At 41.4% G+C, this 18,462-nt stretch overlaps 1 protein-coding gene and 1 long non-coding RNA gene across 8 annotated transcripts in view; one reads left to right on the top strand and one right to left on the bottom strand.

Moving 5' to 3' along the window:
* Positions 1 to 18,462, top strand: part of ABCC9 (ATP binding cassette subfamily C member 9) — a 154,356-nt gene that overhangs the window by 113,841 nt on the left and 22,053 nt on the right. For all 7 annotated transcript variants that reach the window (XM_006067642.4, XM_006067643.4, XM_025283380.3 and 4 more), the window contains 3 exons: positions 5,994 to 6,096; positions 15,923 to 16,024; positions 16,942 to 17,062. In XM_006067642.4, the coding sequence (XP_006067704.1) occupies positions 5,994 to 6,096; positions 15,923 to 16,024; positions 16,942 to 17,062 (326 nt within the window). The remainder of the gene's footprint in view (positions 1 to 5,993; positions 6,097 to 15,922; positions 16,025 to 16,941; positions 17,063 to 18,462) is intronic.
* On the bottom strand, positions 4,337 to 18,272 carry LOC102408797. Its single transcript, XR_006550410.2, has 3 exons — positions 17,971 to 18,272; positions 6,433 to 6,549; positions 4,337 to 4,627 (listed from the first exon to the last, which is right to left on the bottom strand). It is a non-coding gene; the product is annotated as an uncharacterized LOC102408797 (long non-coding RNA).

Here is an 18,462-nt window from a genome sequence, read left to right as displayed (position 1 = left end):
ACCTGTGTGATTTAGACTAGGCTTTTGAATTCCCTAACCTCATCTGTGAAATAGGGAAAACAATTTTGCTTTTTAGGGTTATTGGACTAATTGATATAATGCATGTAAAGCATTAGAGCTTCCCTGGTAGCTCAGCTGGAAAGAATGCACCTGCATTGCAGGGGAACCTGGTTCAATTCATGGGTCCAGAAGATCCCTTGGAGAAGGGATAGGCTACCCACTCCAGTATTCTTGGGCTTCCCTGGTGGCTCAGATGGTAAAGAATCCATCTGCAATGCAGGAGACCTGGCTTCAATCCCTGGATTGGGAAGATCCCCTGGAGAAGGAAACAGCAACTCACTCCAGTATTCTTGCCTGGAGAATCCCATGGACAGAGGAGCCTAGTGGGCTATAGTCCATGAGGTTGCAAAGAGCTGGATAGGACTGAGCAACTTTCACTTTTCATACGAAGCATTGGCTTCCCCTGTGGCTCAGTGGTAAAAACTCTGCCTGCAGTGCAGGAGGCGGTGGTTCGATCCCTGGATTGAGAAGATCCCATGGAGGAGGCAATGGCTACCCACTTCAGTGTCCTTTTTGGACAATCCCATGGACAGAGGAGCCTGGCAGGCTACAGTCTGTGGGGTCACAAAGAGTTGGATGCAACTGAGCACACACCTAAAGCATTAACCACAGTGATTAGCAAAGAAGTAATAGAGAAGCTAAAATACATGCATTAATAATAATAATAAAAGAAATATTATTACACCAAAGTTACTTCAGACTTAAATAGTTTTCTTCAATGTTGGTAAACATTGAAGTAATATCCCAAGATTTTCATCAAAAGAGTTTGCTTAATACTCAAAAAATTACCTGAACTCTATTAAAGGAGATCAGTCCTGAGTGTTCCTTGGAAGGACTGATGCTAAAGCTGAAACTCCAGTACTTTGGCCACCTCATGCGAAGAGTTGACTCATTGGAAAAGACTCTGATGCTGGGAGGAATTAGGGGCAGGAGGAGAGGGGACGACAGAGGATGAGATGGCTGGATGGCATCACTGACTCGATGGACGTGAGTCTGAGTGAACTCCGGGAGTTGGTGATGGACAGGGAGGCCTGGCGTGCTGCGATTCATGGGGTTGCAAAGAGTCGGACACGACTGAGCGACTGAACTGAACTGATTAAGACATAATTTGTGTTCTAATAGTAGCCAGCAATGCCCAGTGGTAATCATAAGTACACCATGTTAAGAATTTCATTTTTTCACCAAAGTTCTTTTGAGTTAATTTATTTGAACACATGCCAAGTGCTAGTCTTGCAATGGATATAGAAAGACTCCAAAGATACGGCCTTTTATTTCTACCCCAGATAAATACCACAGGGAAAATAGTTAGGATAACATGGCAGGTGGGGAAGAAGCAGTGACCTGATTCAGGCAAGCTGGCAGGTGGAACAGAAAACAGCCTCTGTCTTCTCCCTGAAGAACAAGTGAGGTCATTTACTGAGAATGATGAAGACTGGACTATGTAAAACATCTTGAAGAAAATGATCCTGGTCTCAAATGAAAGAGAAACTTGACTGAAAGTCAAGGTTTAGATTTTTCATTTAATCATCTATTCTTCACTAGACACACAAGCAGAATTTGGCTTGACTGTTCCTAATTTTACATCGGGAAAATTCTAGGGAGCTCTAAGAAGGACAAACTATTACATGTCACCGAGGACTTGAATGAGGCTTCCCAGGTGGCTCAGTGGTAAGGAATCCACCTGCCAATGCAGGAAATGCAGGTTTATCCCTGGATCAGGAAGATTCCCTGGAGAAGGAAATGGCAACCCACTCCAGTATTCTTGCCTAGAAAATCCCATGAACAGAGGAGGCCAGTGGACTACAGTCCATGGGTCGCAAAGGGGCAGACACGACTTAGCGACTGTTAAGAATCAAACACATGCTTTTCCATCTACTTCTTCCTCTCTTTCAGGCTAGTAAGAGTCCCCAGAGTCATCAGCTCTCTGGAAAGTTTGTATTTACTGATTAGGCTGCTTTCCTCCCCTGCGTTCAGGGTTCATGGTGTACTCAGAGGCAGCATGAACTAACCTCAAGTAGTTTACCACCAGAGGATCACAGTTAAATTAGACTGAGATTTCAGTGACCTTTCCTACTTTTTTTTTGGTCTGACAGAATAAAGGTCTAAGAATGTTCAGAAGATGAGCTGGATGTGGATGAAAAGATACAGACTGAGTGTGTCAAAGTTTCCATTAGGAAAACAGAAGGGTTCTTGCCAAATAGAAACACACAGAAAGAATGTTCACTGCATTTCCACCCCTCCCCTTTCACTGCTGCTTCAGACTGTTGCCAGCTCCATTTACAAACTCCTTAAGAGTGTATCTGCAACAATATCCCCAAACTAGAGGGAGAGGAAGAAGAGCCCCAGACAAAACACTTTGTCACAATGATGTGTTGGATGTTCGTCTCAATTGGAGTCCACAGGCTTTGGTCCAAGTTTCCCCCTCCCCACGTCTCTCCATCATCACAGCCCTCTAGGAAGGGGGACCCTGTCTCCACCTCCTGGACTTGTTTTCTCATTTCTGCTCCTTAGCTCATATTGTTCCTGATACTTCCAATGCTTTTGTCCCTCCTTGTCCATCCGAAAAATTCTGTGAACCAGTGAAGTTGCTCAGTCGTGCCGACTCTTTGCGATCCCATGGACTGTAGCCTACCAGACTCATCAATCCATGGAGTTTTTCAGGCAAGAGTGCTGGAGTGGGTTGCCATTTCCTTCCCCAGGGTATATTCCCAACCCAAGGATCGAACCCAGGTCTTCCGCATTGCAGGCAGACGCTTTACCATCTGAGTCACCAGATCAGATAAGATCAGATCAGTCGCTCAGTCGTGTCCGACTCTTTGCGACCCCATGAATCGCAGCACACCAGGCCTCCCTGTCCATCACCAACTCCCGGAGTTCACTCAGACTCACGTCCATCGAGTCAGTGATGCCATCCAGCCATCTCATCCTCTGCCGTCCCCTTCTCCTCCTGCCCCCAATCCCTCCCAGCATCAGGGTCTTTTCCAATGAATCAACTCTTCGCATGAGGTGGCCAAAGTACTGGAGTTTCAGCTTTAGCATGGTTCCTTCCAAAGAAATCCCAGGGTTGATCTCCTTCAGAATGGACTGGTTGGATCTCCTTGCAGTCCAAGGGACTCTCAAGAGTCTTCTCCAACACCACAGTTCAAAAGCATCAATTCTTTGGCGCTCAGCCTTCTTCACAGTCCAACTCTCACATCCATACATGACCACAGGAAAAACCATAGCCTTGACTAGACGAACCTTTGTTGGCAAAGTAATGTCTCTGCTTTTGAATATGCTATCAGGGAAGCCCGAAAAAATTCAGCCCATTTCTTAAAACCTCATTCAGTCCATCCCAGAGATGGCTTTATCCATCCCTCCCCACCTTCCACCCTATTCCCTGCCATTCTTTTCTTCTAGCCAGTGCAAACTTTCATCTTCCTTGATATTCACGTAGCATTTTTCACATAGGGCCATATGATTGGCTTCTGTGTTGAGCCGTCTTTTCTTGTTCATACTACAACAACCCCATGCTTACCTCTTTCACTAGACAATGTGCTTCTCTAGGGCAGAGGTTGTGTCTTGTTCATACATATATGTTGTAATGTCTCACTTTGAGTTCAAGCTTGCTAAATGTTCCTGAATGAGTGGGTGAAAATCTGCCCAATAATGCAAATACAGAATTGGATATATCTGTTCACAGTTGAAATCCACTATCTCAGTAAATCCTATAACTCTGTGAATCATCCTCTGTTAATTATTCACTCTGTCCCTGGTGGCTCAGCTAGGAAAGAACTGGCCTGCAATGCAGGAGACCTGGGTTCGATCCCTGGGTTGAGAAGGTCCCCTGGAGGAGGGCATGGCAACCCACTTCAGTATTCTTGCCTGGAGAATCCCCATGAACCGAGGAGCCTGGTGGGCTACAGTCCATGGAGTCGCAAAGAGTCGGACACGACTGAGTGACTAAGCTCACACATCTGTGTAAGGGTCATGATGAGGGTAGTCCTGTTTCTCTGTCTGCCTGGTCCCGCCCAGTGTATTGCTATTCAGTGCAGGTCCTCCTGTGCATGGCATTTGGGTCAAAGCTATATAACTCAAAGTGAGGTAATTATTTGGCTCTGATTGTCAAACCCTTTGATTATCGTAGATCAGATGTTGCTGTCTGACTCAATTATCTGATTTTTCTGGTTTGGCATGTTGGAATGATCGGATTGACTGGATAAATTTCAACTATCTGCTTTATATTGGCCTGTATGGATGGCTTCACGGGCCAAGTGAACACCCCACCCCGGACTTCTTCATTTTTGACATAGTGATAGTTTATTGTAAACTTTTGCAAATTGATTTGAAGATTTGGGGCGGTGGGGGCGGGGGGTACTTGGAGCAGTCTTTTATCAACTAGGAATCACCATCAGGCTGTCAGATGAAATTTGGTTATTCTCTGCAAACATAACACATAGACAGGAGGTCTCTGTAAGATAAGCCGAAGCCACAGAAAGTTGAATTTGGCACTTCCTCCAGCCTTCCAATCAGTTATTTTGTTTATATGATCCAGCTTTCCATTGTTTCTGTTACCCAGGGAAAATAACTGAAAAACAAAAAGAGACTATTTTTGTCATGTAGAAAAGATTTATCAACATGGAACATGAGTTTCTATGAGAAGTAGCTCCCATGTTCAAATGGATGAAGTTTCTTTTTAAAAAACATTTATTTATTTTTCTGCATCAGGTTTTAGTTGTAACGGTTGGGCTTAGTTACTCTGCAGCATGCAGAATCTTAGCTCACTGCCTAGAGATCGAACCAGCATCCCCTGCACTCCCAGGCAGATTCTTAACCACCAGACCACCAAGGAAATCCCTGGATGAGGTTTTTATTAAAAGTTTCCTTTACAACAACGGTTACAAAGAATTTGGTCTGATTATGTTGACTACCAAGAATGAGCTTAATTTGACCCAGTATCAGTATCTGAACTGTGTGTGTCATGTTGTTGTTTAATTGCTCAGTCATGTCCGACTCTTTGCAACCCCATGGACTGTAGCCCGCCAGGCTCCTCTGTCCATGGGATTTTCCAGGCAAGAGTACTGGACTGGCTTGCCATTGCCTTCTCCAGTGCATGAAAGTGAAAAGTGAAAGTCAAGTCGCTCAGTCATGTCCGACTCTTCGCGACCCCATGGACTGCAGCCTACCAGGCTCCTCCGCCCATGGGATTTTCCAGGCAAGAGTACTGGAGTGGGGTGCCATTGCTTTCTCCGATATGTGTCCTAGATCCCCGTAAATACTACACACTAAGAGTTTCTTTCATGCAATGACCATTCTTACAAATAATTTGTAACTTTGAGGTGTAAGATATCTTGCTTAACAAGGACATCTGCAGTTCCCAAAGACCCTCATCCTCGACCTCTTGCCACCTCGTTGTCCTCCTTTGATTTCCAGAAACTGAGCAAAAAGAACATTTTTAAGGTATATACTTGCCTGTTACAAACCCATAGTTTCCTGCCTTTCGTGAGTCTCTTCTAGCTCCTGCTACCAACTCCAACCATGCATGCCTTGTGGAAAAGTAAGATATATGCAGTAAAATCTAGGTCAAGTATGTTGCATTTCTGTACAACTTCTTCTGGGTTTTGTAGGGCCCTTGAGACATAGGCCGTGCCTTGTTTTCACGGTTACCATCCTCATGTAGAAAGTTATGAAATGATCTTTAATAAGACTTTGTCATCGGAAACATTCCTTTCTGTAGCAGAGGTTGAGAAAGGAACTACGCTCCATGCCATCTCTCAGGAAGGGTGCAGGAGAGCAGTAGCAGCTGGCCTTCATTTGCAAGTAGTCCGTTTACTAGTCATTCCATCCCACCAGTTCGTCACCATGTTGAGTAAATAATGTAGTAGGAAGTGTGACTGTTTTTTATTATTTCTCCTGTTGTGTGGCTAACATCATAATATTTTTGTTTTCTGCAGGCATGAGACCAGATTTAAGCAACGAATGCTGGAACTGACAGACACTAACAACATTGCCTACTTATTCCTCTCAGCTGCCAACAGATGGCTGGAGGTCAGAACGGTACGTTCATTTCATGATTTCGAAATGGAAACCACACAGAGAAGAGGCCTGATGCAAAGAGGGAGACAGTTGTAGAAACTAGGCTTCCACTGATGTTCAGCACTCACTCCACATTTTCTGGACTTTAGCTCAGGTTTATTTATGGTACGGATGAAATTTGTCATGATGTTTTTAGCTAATTGCAAGACAGATAGCCCCAAAAGCAAAAATTCAGTTTGTGTTCATTAGTGGCCAGATGACATAAGTTAATGGAATAGCAAATATTTGTATAACTTCAGGTTTTTGGTTTTTTTTTTTTTTTTTTTCAAAATTTGACAAGTGAATAGATGTACTCACTTCTACTGAACTGGACCAGCCTGGAAGAGATGGCAGCTTTCTATTTTAAGCCAGTGGAGGGTCATGTTAGCCCAAATGTAAAAAACTGCAGTTATTCATCTGTTGCCTTCTTCTGTCCTGTATAAAGGAGGAGAATGGGTATAAGCTTCGGCATTGTGCATACTTGGTCTAGCAAGTTAACAAATTTATTTCGGTCCCACTTTGCCATTTGTAAACTAGGAGTATGACCTCATGGGTGTGTTAGGTTTAAAAATAGTAATATAAGTCCTGTAGCTCACTTTTTGGCAGGTACACTCAACAAATGTCTTTTGAATGGATGGATGAATGAATAAATCAATGGAAATGGTACCTGCCTTGGTAAATGGTTAATAAGTCAACCACTCCTAATAAATGAAAGAGGAAATAGGTTAGATCCAAGTTCCAGAGGGAAGGAGATGTCGTTTGCAGACTGGGCTGTGTAATCTGCAGATGAATAAGCAACTTTGGTAAAAATGATGACTTGATTGTCATCTTTTCTTAAAAAATAATTATTAGTTTGTGAAAAGGAAAAGGAAGTTTATCTGCATTATTGTTAAGAACCTCACTTCCACTGATTAAGCATCCCAGTCATATGGAGGCCCTCTTTCAAAACTCAGTGGATCAGAGAGGGCATCTGGGAATGGGGATTTGATAAAGTGAAAGGAAGGAGCCCAAATTAAAATCTGAGTTGGTGATGGATGGATAACATATTGATAGAGAATCTTGGGCCCCCTGTAAGCTGTAGTTGTCATAATTGGTCACTAATAACAGAGACTCTGTACCACTATATTGTTTTGTGTTGTGTTATTGTGTAGAAATTATCCAGCAACATAACACAATTATATTTCACAAATTTTAAACAGATAAGAAATTTCTTCCAGATCACCGTGGGGGTTGGGAGGGGCAGGGCAGAGATTTTCCAATTACATATAAGTAACAGAAAGGCAGGTGAAGTGTTTAGGATTTATAACAGAAACAAACTACTATTCCTAGATCTTACCCAGACCCTAAATCCTTGCTTTAAGCTTCTGTTTGTTTGCTCAAATCTGTTTTCTCTGAGGAAAAGAAATCATATCTGAATAACAAAGCTAGTGATGAAGTAGCTTAATCAGAGAATGTCCTAAAATCACAGGGGTGAAATGTCAGTAGTTTCCTCTGTGTTTGATTTTCCTGATGTTGACGATCAAGTGTGTTTCTTAGGGGCGCGTGTGTTTGCTCTGGACTCGAGGTGAGTCTGGGTTGGCTTCTGCTTCTCCTCGTTAGCGCTTCCCACTGTCAGGCTGATGGACAAATGTTTAACAAGAATCTTCAAGCAAACCATATGTTCTGCTCTTGTAGCCAGAAGACAAGATATTAGAGTGTTCAGACTGCCAAGAAAGGGGAGGTCAGGAAAAATGAGAGAGAAACAGCAGCCAGATTCAGAGTGGGTTAGTTTAGCTTGCCTCGTACCCTGCTACTTAACTCCCCCATTAAAGGCAGCTGGACCTACTTGAATATAAATGAATTCTAGTTCCACTTGTAGAAACCTAAAATATATATATATATATATATATATATATATGTGTGTGTGTGTATGTATGATATTTGAAAAAGGAAGGGTAGAATCTGCCATTCATTCTATTACCTTATAACACATCTGTTTTTGTGTCTTTTTTTTCTTTTCTGTGTATTATCATCTTTCCACAACTTGCTATTTGGTCTCATTACCAGATCTGTCCCTTAAAAACCAACACAAAAAAGTTATAGAGTCCTTTGCTCTATTTCTGATGAATAAATATAAAATTTGGTAAGAAACCTGTTGATTTATAGCAACATTCCAGGCATATCTGCTGATAGAATTCAAGGTCCAGAGTCTTTTGTGGATGATTTTGTCTCTTTCATCTCTCATATTTGTTTATCAATAAGTTTGCTGCTACTGCTGCTGCTAAGTCGCTTCAGTTGTGTCCGACTCTGTGCGACCCCATAGATGGCAGCCCACCAGGCTCCTGCGTCCATGGGATTCTCCAGGCAAAAATACTGGAGTGGGTTGCCATTTCCTTCTCTCAATAAGTTTATGTGGGCCTAAAGAACCTGCCTGCAATGTAGGAGACGTAAGAGACCCTGGTACGATCCATGGGTTGGGAAGATCCCCTGGAGGAGGGCAAGGCAGCCCACTCCAGTGTTTTTGCCTGGAGAATCCCATAGACAGAGGAGCCTGGTGGGATACCGTCCATGGGTTGCAAAGAGTTGGACATGACTGAGGCAACTTAGCACACACACACATACACAAACACTCACACACACACATACCCTTCTAGACAATCCCAGAAATTCAACTTGAAACCAGTCAGATTTATTCTCCTATTCTGTACACTGAAAGTACAGAGTTTTCATTAGAACCATAATATTTAGAATATTAGAACATTAGAATGTTTATTTGAATATAAATGCTATAATCCAAGAACATATGTGCCACAATAGGAGTGTTGAATAAATAGAACAGATAACTCTAATTAGGAAATAACCTTTCTCCCAATTGTACACATGTAAATGACCTCATTACTACTGTGCATCACTGGAGACACAATTTCAGTTTGAAATAAATGGATCTTGTTTCAGAAATATGAGAAATATAAGTGTTCAGATATAGGACCTTGGAGACTGGGGTGTGAACTGCTCTCTGAACCCCACAGCTGGATATTTTCTGCCTCGTAAGTCATTTACAACAAGATAAGTAATGAAAACCTCTATCTGGCCCACTGATGCTGCATTGATCTTATCTCCAGTATCAACACAGCTGCCTCCATTCCCTATTCTTTGATATGTTAACCAGCAAATTAACAAAAATATCTGCTAATCGCAAATAATCTGGAAGCTCCCATAGCAGAAGCGCAGCCAATCGGTACCAGGATGGGAGCAACCTTGGGCAGAGCTCAGAAGAGGCCAGCAGGTCTCCTGATGCGGATCTGAGGAGCTCACCAATTCAGCATATTCAAAAGCAGAGACATCAGTTTGCTGACAAAAGTCCATCTAGTCAAAGCTATGGTTTTTCCAGTAGTCATGTATGGATGTGGAAGTTCCGGACCATAAGGAAGGCTGAGCACTAAAGAATTGTGGTGCTTTTGAACTGTGCTGCTGGAGAAGATTCTTGACAGTCCCTTGGACAGCCAGGAGATCAAGCCAGTCAATCCTAAAGGAAATAACTCCTGAATATTTATTGGAAGGACTGATGCTGAAGCTGAAGCTCCAGTACTTTGGCCACCTAATGCAAAGAGTCAGCTCTTTGGAAAAGACCCTGATGCTAGGAAAGATTGAGGACAGGAGTAGAAGGGAGCCACAGAAGTGGAGAAGGTTGGATGGCATCACTGACTCAATGGCCATGAGTTTGAGCAACTTGAGAGATAGTGAGGAACAGGGAAGCCTGCCGTGCCACAGTCCATGGGGTCACAAAGAGTGGGACACAACTGATGACTGAACAGCAAAATGACCTCCATGGAGAGAAAGGGGAGAAAGCTTATCATAGTTTCCCGTGACTGTTTTTCCTTTTTTCCTCATTCTCAATTTTAGTTTTCTGGAGCAATGCCACTGAATTCTGTGGACAGACGATCTCCAAGAGAAGTAAGGGATAAAAGGATAAAAATACCTTTTTTGAATTCGGGAAGATTCCTGAGCCCCATCCAAGTTTTATTATCTTTTTTTTTTTCAATATATGGCTTTCATTTCTTTTTCTGGTCATGCTAAATAAGTGTTAAGGCAATTACAGAAGCTTCCCTGGTGGCTCAGTGGGTAAAGAATCTGCCTGCAATGCAGGAGACCTTGGTTCGATCCCTGGGTCAGGAAGATCCCCTGAAGGAGGGCATGGCAACCCACTCCAGTATTCTTGAGACTCCCCATAGATAGAGGAGCCTGGTGGGCTACAGCCCATAGGGTCTGTAGGAATCAGACACGACTGAGTGACTAACACACATAAGACAATTACAAAGTATTCCCTTTTTCTGGCTGAAGAGTGTTAGCCATGGAAGATGTAGCCTGCCCACCGTGTTCTTTTCATACTTATTCTGAATTGGGGGGGAGGAAATAAAGGTCACAGCACACAGGCCTCAGAAAAGGACAAGAACCTAAAAGAATAATTTGGCCGGTAGGAAAGTAGCCAGACTGTGGCCACCCAGGTGGCTTTGGCAGCGGAGGGGAGTGTTTCTCCTGCGGGTGCCAAGTGAGTGGACCACAGTCATGTGCCGTGTGTCACTGCAGCCTAACCTTTGAATGATGCTTACGTTCTTTTGTTCAGCACAGCATTTTCTGTTCATCCCTCTGCACTAAACAGTTCCAGTTCTTTGGCATTGGCGTTTCCATTTGCAAAAATTGTGTAACTCTATCTAAAGGGTGTCTTTCCAAGGCTTTGTCTTGCTGTGTGGTGAAAGGATAAAAGAGAAATCACATCAAGAAGCCAAAAAAGAAAAAAAAGTCTTTAGAATCAACAGGCTAAAGTGAAAATAATCTTCAGGGTGAACTTGTATGAGAGTCTATTTTGTGAAACAGTACAGAGCTGTTTTGAGTGTTTACAACTCTTATTATAGACAGGTGTGTGTTGATCTTGTCATGTGAAGACCCAGACACTCTGTGGAACCATAAACATCGACTTCTTGTTTTTAGACATGCATTTCTGAAGACTATGACAAAAGGGAGAGATGGTATTCCTATTAACTACTTATAAGGTTGTTTTATGGAGAATTATTATTTTCACTATAATTCCACATAGAGATAGAGGTCATTGAATCACTGGAAATCTGACCAGACACCTCTCTTTTGACCTGGGGATCAAAGGCTTCCCTTCTGGAGGGGAGTGTTGAATTCCCAAACTCAATGGAAGTTATAATTTATCACTAATACAAATGTCCTGTGGTTGGGCCCTCTTTAAGAATGGAAATTCACACGTGTAGTAGCTTCTCTTTCCTAAGCAGACTCTCTCTTTCCATTGTATCATTATGACTGAACGTGTTTTCTTCAGTGAATTGATTGGGTAGGATATAGAAAGCCTTACTGGGAGGACACGTGCTGCTAGCGTGTGAGTGAATTCAGATGATCTGCGTGTCCTTTCTTACTGCTTTTAAGCCATTTTGTTGTTCACATGTTTGCAGTGGAAAGGAAAGGAGGTGTGGAAAGGTACAATCACTGTATAATTCATTAAACTGAAGTTTAATGGTAAAGGAAGTGGAAATGGGCAACTAACATAAACTCTTATATTACCTAGCAATTTCACATGTCTGTTACTATTACAGTACTATCGGAAGGGAAGTGATTGGAATTTAGTTATTTTGCTATGAGGTTTCTTGATAAACATGCACAAAGGGGCTTCCTCTCTTATTCAGATGAGGTAAAATTCTGATCAAATGCCTCCAAAAAATCTCGTTTCTTAGGAAAAAAAAAAGCATTATTGAGCAGGGGGTGGTAATCCAGGAATGAACTGGAAAGTATCTCACTGATATAACTAAAAGACAACACAAATAGCACTAAAAAAAAAAAAGAAAATGATAAAAAATATTTTTATGAAAAATGAAATAACTTTGTTTTAGATACTAAACTGCAGACCTGTGCCTGTGCACTAAGTCGCTTCAGTCGTGTCCGATTCTTCATGACCCTGTGGACCGTAGCCCACCAGACTCCTCTGTTCAAGGGATTCTCCAGGCAAGAATACTGGAGTGCGTTGCCATGCCCTCCTCCCAGGGGATCTTCCTGACCTACGAATTGAACCTGAGTCTCTAATGTCTCCTGCATTGGCAGGCAGGTTCTTTACCACTAGTGCCACAAACGGTAGACATACTGGGTTTTAAATTCTTACTTCTATTTGAATTTACTAGATTGTGGAATTTGGCAATGGATTCGTCCCCTGAAAAATCTGCTCTATTATGTACTTCAAATAGCTATGCCTTGGGCACTTTACTGGCAGTCCAGTGATTTAACACTTCACCTTAACATTTCAGGGAGTGCTGATTCCTTAAATAGGTTGAATGTGGGGGTGAATTGCTGGGTTGAGGAGAAAGAGTAGCTTAAGTGGTCCGCCCACCCCTTTGATGGTGCTGTGTGCAGGGATCATACACAGTACCATGCTTCTGTTCCAGGCACCTTAGAAATGGCAGTTGATTTGCAGCCTTTTTGTATCTTATTGTAAGTCATGACCCCAGTGGCGCGTGTGTGCTGTTATTTTTAGTCCCTTTCAGTTTCTTTGTACTCTCTTGCTGAAGGATTCGTTTGTTCAGGTTCAGGCACTGCAGTAAAGGGTCCCAGGTCCCAGTTTATCTGACCGAAGACAGGAAGACCAGCATGATTGGAGCACGGTGAAGGAGTAGAAACAGAATCTCAGATAAGGGCAGAGGAGGCAAGGTCTAGAACCCAGACTTTGCATCATCTGCGGCTTTGTAATTCATCAGAGTCTGAATTTATTGCAAGTGCAATAAGAAGGCATTGATATTCTAAACAGGGAAGTTATATATACCTTTAAAAGACCATTGAATGAATGGAAAGATGGATGAATGCATGAGGCCCTTCTGAGGTCATCTGGGAGGAAGTGGAGAATAGAAACTAATAAAAACATATATTGTTTCAAGCCCTTAAAGCAGGGGTCCCCAACCTTTCTGACACCAGGGACCAGTTTCATGGAAAGCAATTTTTCCATGAACCAGGGAACGGGGGGTGGTTTAGGGATGATTCAAGCGCATTACATTTACTCTGTACTCTATTTCTATTATTATTACATCGGCTCCACCTCAGATTATCAGGCTTAAAATACTGGAAATTGGGACCCCCTGTCTTAAATTGTATGTTGCCCACAGTAATTTCTCAGACACAGACTGGAATATTTCTTTGTATCATGCTGGGAGCATCTTGCTGGAAGTATCTCCTAGTGCTAACTTACTTTCTGAGACTTATCACATAAACTCTTTATGAGTCTCTTTAGAAAAGCTAATATTGGGAATAACAAATTTATAGCATAATGTTAAAAGTATTAACTTTAACGAGAGAGTGGGAAGGAAAAATTCATATTGTCGTAAATATTTTAGAAGTATTTAGGGGAACACATTGGTGTTTATAATATATAAAAAAGCAGCCCAGGCTGGTTAGATTCTACATTCATATAGTTGTTGCTTCAAATAAAGGGGGGTCTGATTGGTGACAAGCTGTTAATAAATGAATACACTGGATACAACGGAAGGAGCTATCAAAGGAATATTTACTAACTCTATGGAATTTACTGCCTCGAGGGATTAAATCTCATGATTTCTTTCTTTATTCTTTGTAAAGACCATGGGAATCATGACAGAATTAAATTTTAGTGCCTGTTTTAACCTTTGATGTTTTATGATGCACATAAGCTTTTAAGCTTGCTTCAAACATTTGAAAATCATCCAGAAGGGAAAAGGACATCCTGTTACATGGAGGTGGGAAAATCTAACTGATTTTTTTTATTATTCCTTTCAAAATCCCTGTAAATTAGGTACTATTTCTATTTTCCAAAGAAGAAACTGAGTTTCCAAGAAGAAACTGACTCATCTAAATGTATTAGCTTGTAATTGACAAAGGCATCATTTGAACCCAGACCTGTGATTCCAAGGCTGGGATCATTGATTGCTCCCCAACAAGTTGATCTTTGGGGCTAATTTAAAAATTGCAGAGGGACTTCCCTGGCTGCCCAGTGGTTAAGACCTCACCTTCCAGTGCAGGAGGTGTGGGTTTGATCCCTGTTCAGGGAAGTAAGATCCCACGTGACTCGTAGTTAAAAAACCAAAACATAAAAGGCAAGTGATATTGTAAAAAGTTTAATAAAGACTTTTAAAATGGCCCACATTAAAAAAGAGATCTTTAAAGAAAATAGAAATAAATAAATAAAAGAAAATAGATGCTGGGATGCACACATGTGAGCTTATTTGAGAAACCATTCTTGATTTCAGCATGTTAACCACTCTCTTACGGTCATTAAAGTCTTCTCACCTAATTACTAGGTTTTTTTTAAGGTATTAGAGGTGTATCTTGCTAGAGAAGATCATCACCAGTAAGATGAGACTTGAGATAATTCTAGAAAGTGTTCATGCCTGAAATTTGACCTGCTTCTGGCATATCTGACACATCAGCCTGACAAATTTTAATGATTCTATTGACTATGGAAAATTCCATTAACATTTTGTTAACATTTATATTATCTTTAAGAAATAAATAAAAAGTAAACACATAAAATGTATATAATCTTTTATAATTTAAAAATCCTGCTGCATGTTTTATGCCTGGCATTTTTTATTTGATGTAAAATGATGACCATTTTTCATTATTAAAATGTTTAAAACATTATTTTTAATCACAGCAAAATATACAATACCATCACATGTCTGTATGATGATTTATTTATTCATTCTATGCTTCCCTGGTATAGGTATTCTAGGGCTTCCCTGGTAGCTCATCTGGTAAAGAATTTGCCTGCAGTTCAGGAGACCTGGGTTTGATCCCTGGGTTGGGAAGATCCCCTGGAGAAGGGAAAGTCTACCCACTCCAGTATTCTGGCCTAAGGAATTCCATGGGCTGTATAGTACATAGGATCGAAAAGAGTCGGACACAACTGAGCAACTTTCACATAGTAGGAAAATTTCCTTTTTTTTTTGAATTTTTTCCAATAATAACAGCACTGAAATAAATCTCCTGATATTCAAATCTAAAAAAAAAAAAAAATTTCTTTTTCAAAGGATAAGATATAACAATGCCTAAGAATGTTGGGAAATGGAGGAGGAAGAAGGTGTAGAAAATAGACAGGTACCCCCCATCTCTCCTTTGAGTTTAAAGGTTGACCTTAATTAATTTTTAAATTTTCTGGAAAAAGTTTATCATTGAGTCATAATTAATTCAGATATTTTAAGACATGTTCATATTTCTAATTAAGAGAGAAAAATTACACTTATTCCTATTTCTATGCAATCTTTAGATTTAATGTCCCAGACTCTGAGTCCATATTGACAAAGAGTTCAGATATTGATACAAATCCTAACAAGCTAACTAGATACAAATTTCTGCAAAGGCCTTGAATTAGCATATAAGAGAGCTAATCCCAACCCTGGTATAAGTGCACATGAAATTCAAGGTAGAAAGTTAAGTTAAAAATAATTGCTTGTCTGGTAAAATGCAGTAGATAAGTAAAAAAGAAAGAAAGAAAGAAAATATTTCATCTGATCCTGGTCATGCCAAAAATTGCAGCTTAATTTCTGACCAGGTAGTTACCATCTCTGAAAGAATTATCTGCTTTCAGATATAATCAGAGCCTTGCATCACTTCCCTTCCAGCCCTAAGACTGTGAGTTATTATTCTTCCCTACCTTCTGTAACCTGGTTCTGAAACCTCACAGGACACGCAATGAGTAACGTCTATTCTGTTAGTGATCACCCACGTTGATCGGGATCCTTGGTTTTAAGAACTTAGGGAAAATCTTTTAACATTTTTTCTCACTCTTTTTTAGGATTATCTGGGTGCTTGCATTGTCCTCACTGCATCTATTGCATCCATTAGTGGGTCTTCCAATTCTGGATTGGTGGGCTTAGGTCTTCTGTATGCACTTACGGTAAGTATGGATGAAAACCTCTCTCTCTCTCTTTGTACCGCACTTGAGGTACTTTCCATAGTTATCATCAACTTTTATTCGTGGATGTTAGAGGACTAACTAGAAATTCATAACAAGATGATAGCCTGCAGATAATAGTAGATTTGGGCCTAAACCCGGCGTTTTAGGATGGCATGGATTCATTTCTGACATTTTGAACCAATTTTTAGAAACTCCTCAAACACTGTGGTCAGAGTTCTCCCAAGGTTGTTTGGTATTCTTGTCCTGAGTTGCTCACCACCCATTTAGGAACACTAACTCCCATGTGAGCTTCCCTGATAGCTCAGTTGGTAAAGAATCTGCCTGCAATGCAGGAGACACTGGTTCAATTCCTGGGTCAGGGAGATCTGCTGGAGAAGGCATAGGCTACCCACTCCAGTATTCTTGGGCTTCCCTTGTGGCTCAGCTGGTAAGGAATCCGCCTGCAATGCAGGAGACCTGGGTTTGATCTCTGGGTTGGGAAGAGCCCCTGGAGAAGGGAAAGGCTACCCACTCCAGTATTCTGGCCTAGAGAACTTTATGGATTGTATAGTCCATGTGGTCACAAAGAGTCAGACACAACTGAGTGACTTTCACTTCACTTTCACTTCAACTCCCATGTGAATATAAATGAGGTAAGTGGAAGCATACAACTATCCACCGGGCAAGGAAGTCAGGACAGTCCACAAATCAATGAAATTAGAGGACCACTGAAGAAGAGCAGATACCTCCTTTGCCAGCATTAGCCCATGACATCCTCTCTGATCTCTGATAACCTGTAGTGTTTATGAACTGTACCCACGTGAACAGTCCAAGTCATCCTATCCCCTGATATCCAGTGTTCACAAAAACTGTTACTTTATTTGCTATGTGCTCATTGTTTTTGTCACCTGACACAGATAACCAATTATTTGAATTGGGTCGTGAGGAACTTGGCTGATGTGGAGGTCCAGATGGGCGCAGTGAAGAAAGTGAACAGTTTCCTGACTATGGAGTCTGAGAACTATGAAGGAACCATGGGTATTGTTCTGAATATTATGGTGTTTCACCTAAATAGTTATTTAAGAATATTAGTTGTGTGTCAGGCACATTGTCATTTTTGCTTTTGTTTTCCATTTCAATAGCCAGAGAATCCTCTCTCATCTTGACTTTGCCTGATAAGGTACAACTGCATTTGAAAAGATGTGATTATTTAGGCCTGAAAAAATCTTAGATACAACCAGAGTCCAAATAGATTTACCTAGTAATATTTAGAGAGAATTATAAAGAAACTTGCTTCCCAGGTGGCATAGTGGTAAGGAATCCGCCTGCCAATGCAGAAGCCTCTGGAGGCTTGGGTTCAATCCCTGGGTTGGGAAGATCGCCTTGAGGAGGAACTGGCAACACTCCAGTATTCTTGCCTGGAAAATCCCATGGACAGAGGAGCCTGGCAGGCTGCAGTCCATGGGGTCACAAAGAGTCAGTCACGACTGAGCACACATGCAATGGCATAAAGATACTTGGATTTTATTATATTAATTACCAACCTCAGCTATGAACTATTGTATTCTTTTTCTCAAGAGCTTATTAATTTAGATGCCAAGGAGCTTAGATCTTAAAATAACCAAGATTCTTAGCCTTGCTAGAATAAAACTGGCAGGAAATTCAATACTGAGGACAGAATAATCTTCCTTAACTGCAAATCTCATGCTTAATATGCATTCTGTTGCCTAAATCCTTCAGTACCTCTTCAGCTCTTCAAGGACAGGCAACCATTCATTAGTCAATCTTTCCTCACCTGTCTAACCTCATCTTTCATTATCCACCTACATACCTTTCACTCTGGCCATACCAACATTCTATGCTTTCTTTTTATCTTTGTTCTTCTCTCTCTCTCTCTCTCTCTCTATATATATATATATATATATATATGAAATAAATTTCCCCACCTCTTATCCTTTAAGATCCATCTCAGGCACCACCTCCTCTTGAAACCCTGCTGGAACTCCTGGGCTGCCACCATCTCTGCTCCCAGAGCACCTTGCGTCAGCCTCCGTCCTGTGATTCTGCGTGCAGTCCTATAGGGGCTGACTCACTTGCATGCGGTCCCCTGGGACACACTGAGCACCTCGAGGCATGTCTTCCCTCTCAGCTCCCTGCATAACACCTCTCACATCTGAATCACTCAAATGTTTGAGGACCAGCTGACTGAACAAATGAATTCATTGACAGATGAACCACCAGGAATAGAATTGAGCAATAGAGTGCTGAGAGACGTGATGCCAGTTAATGCTCCAAAACAAACACACAAAAACTATTTTTAAAGTTCTTAACAAGAGACTTTTACTCTGAATGTAATGTTAATTAAAAGAAAAAAAACCCATATGGGAATTCCCTAGTGGTCCAGTGATTCCATGGCCAGTGAAACCACTGGCCATGGA

Source organism: Bubalus bubalis, chromosome 4 (genome assembly GCF_019923935.1).
Source record: "Bubalus bubalis isolate 160015118507 breed Murrah chromosome 4, NDDB_SH_1, whole genome shotgun sequence".
NCBI lineage: Eukaryota > Metazoa > Chordata > Mammalia > Artiodactyla > Bovidae > Bubalus > Bubalus bubalis.
The sequence above is the reverse complement of the archived record's forward strand: the minus strand, read 5'-3'. Positions and strand labels throughout refer to the sequence as shown.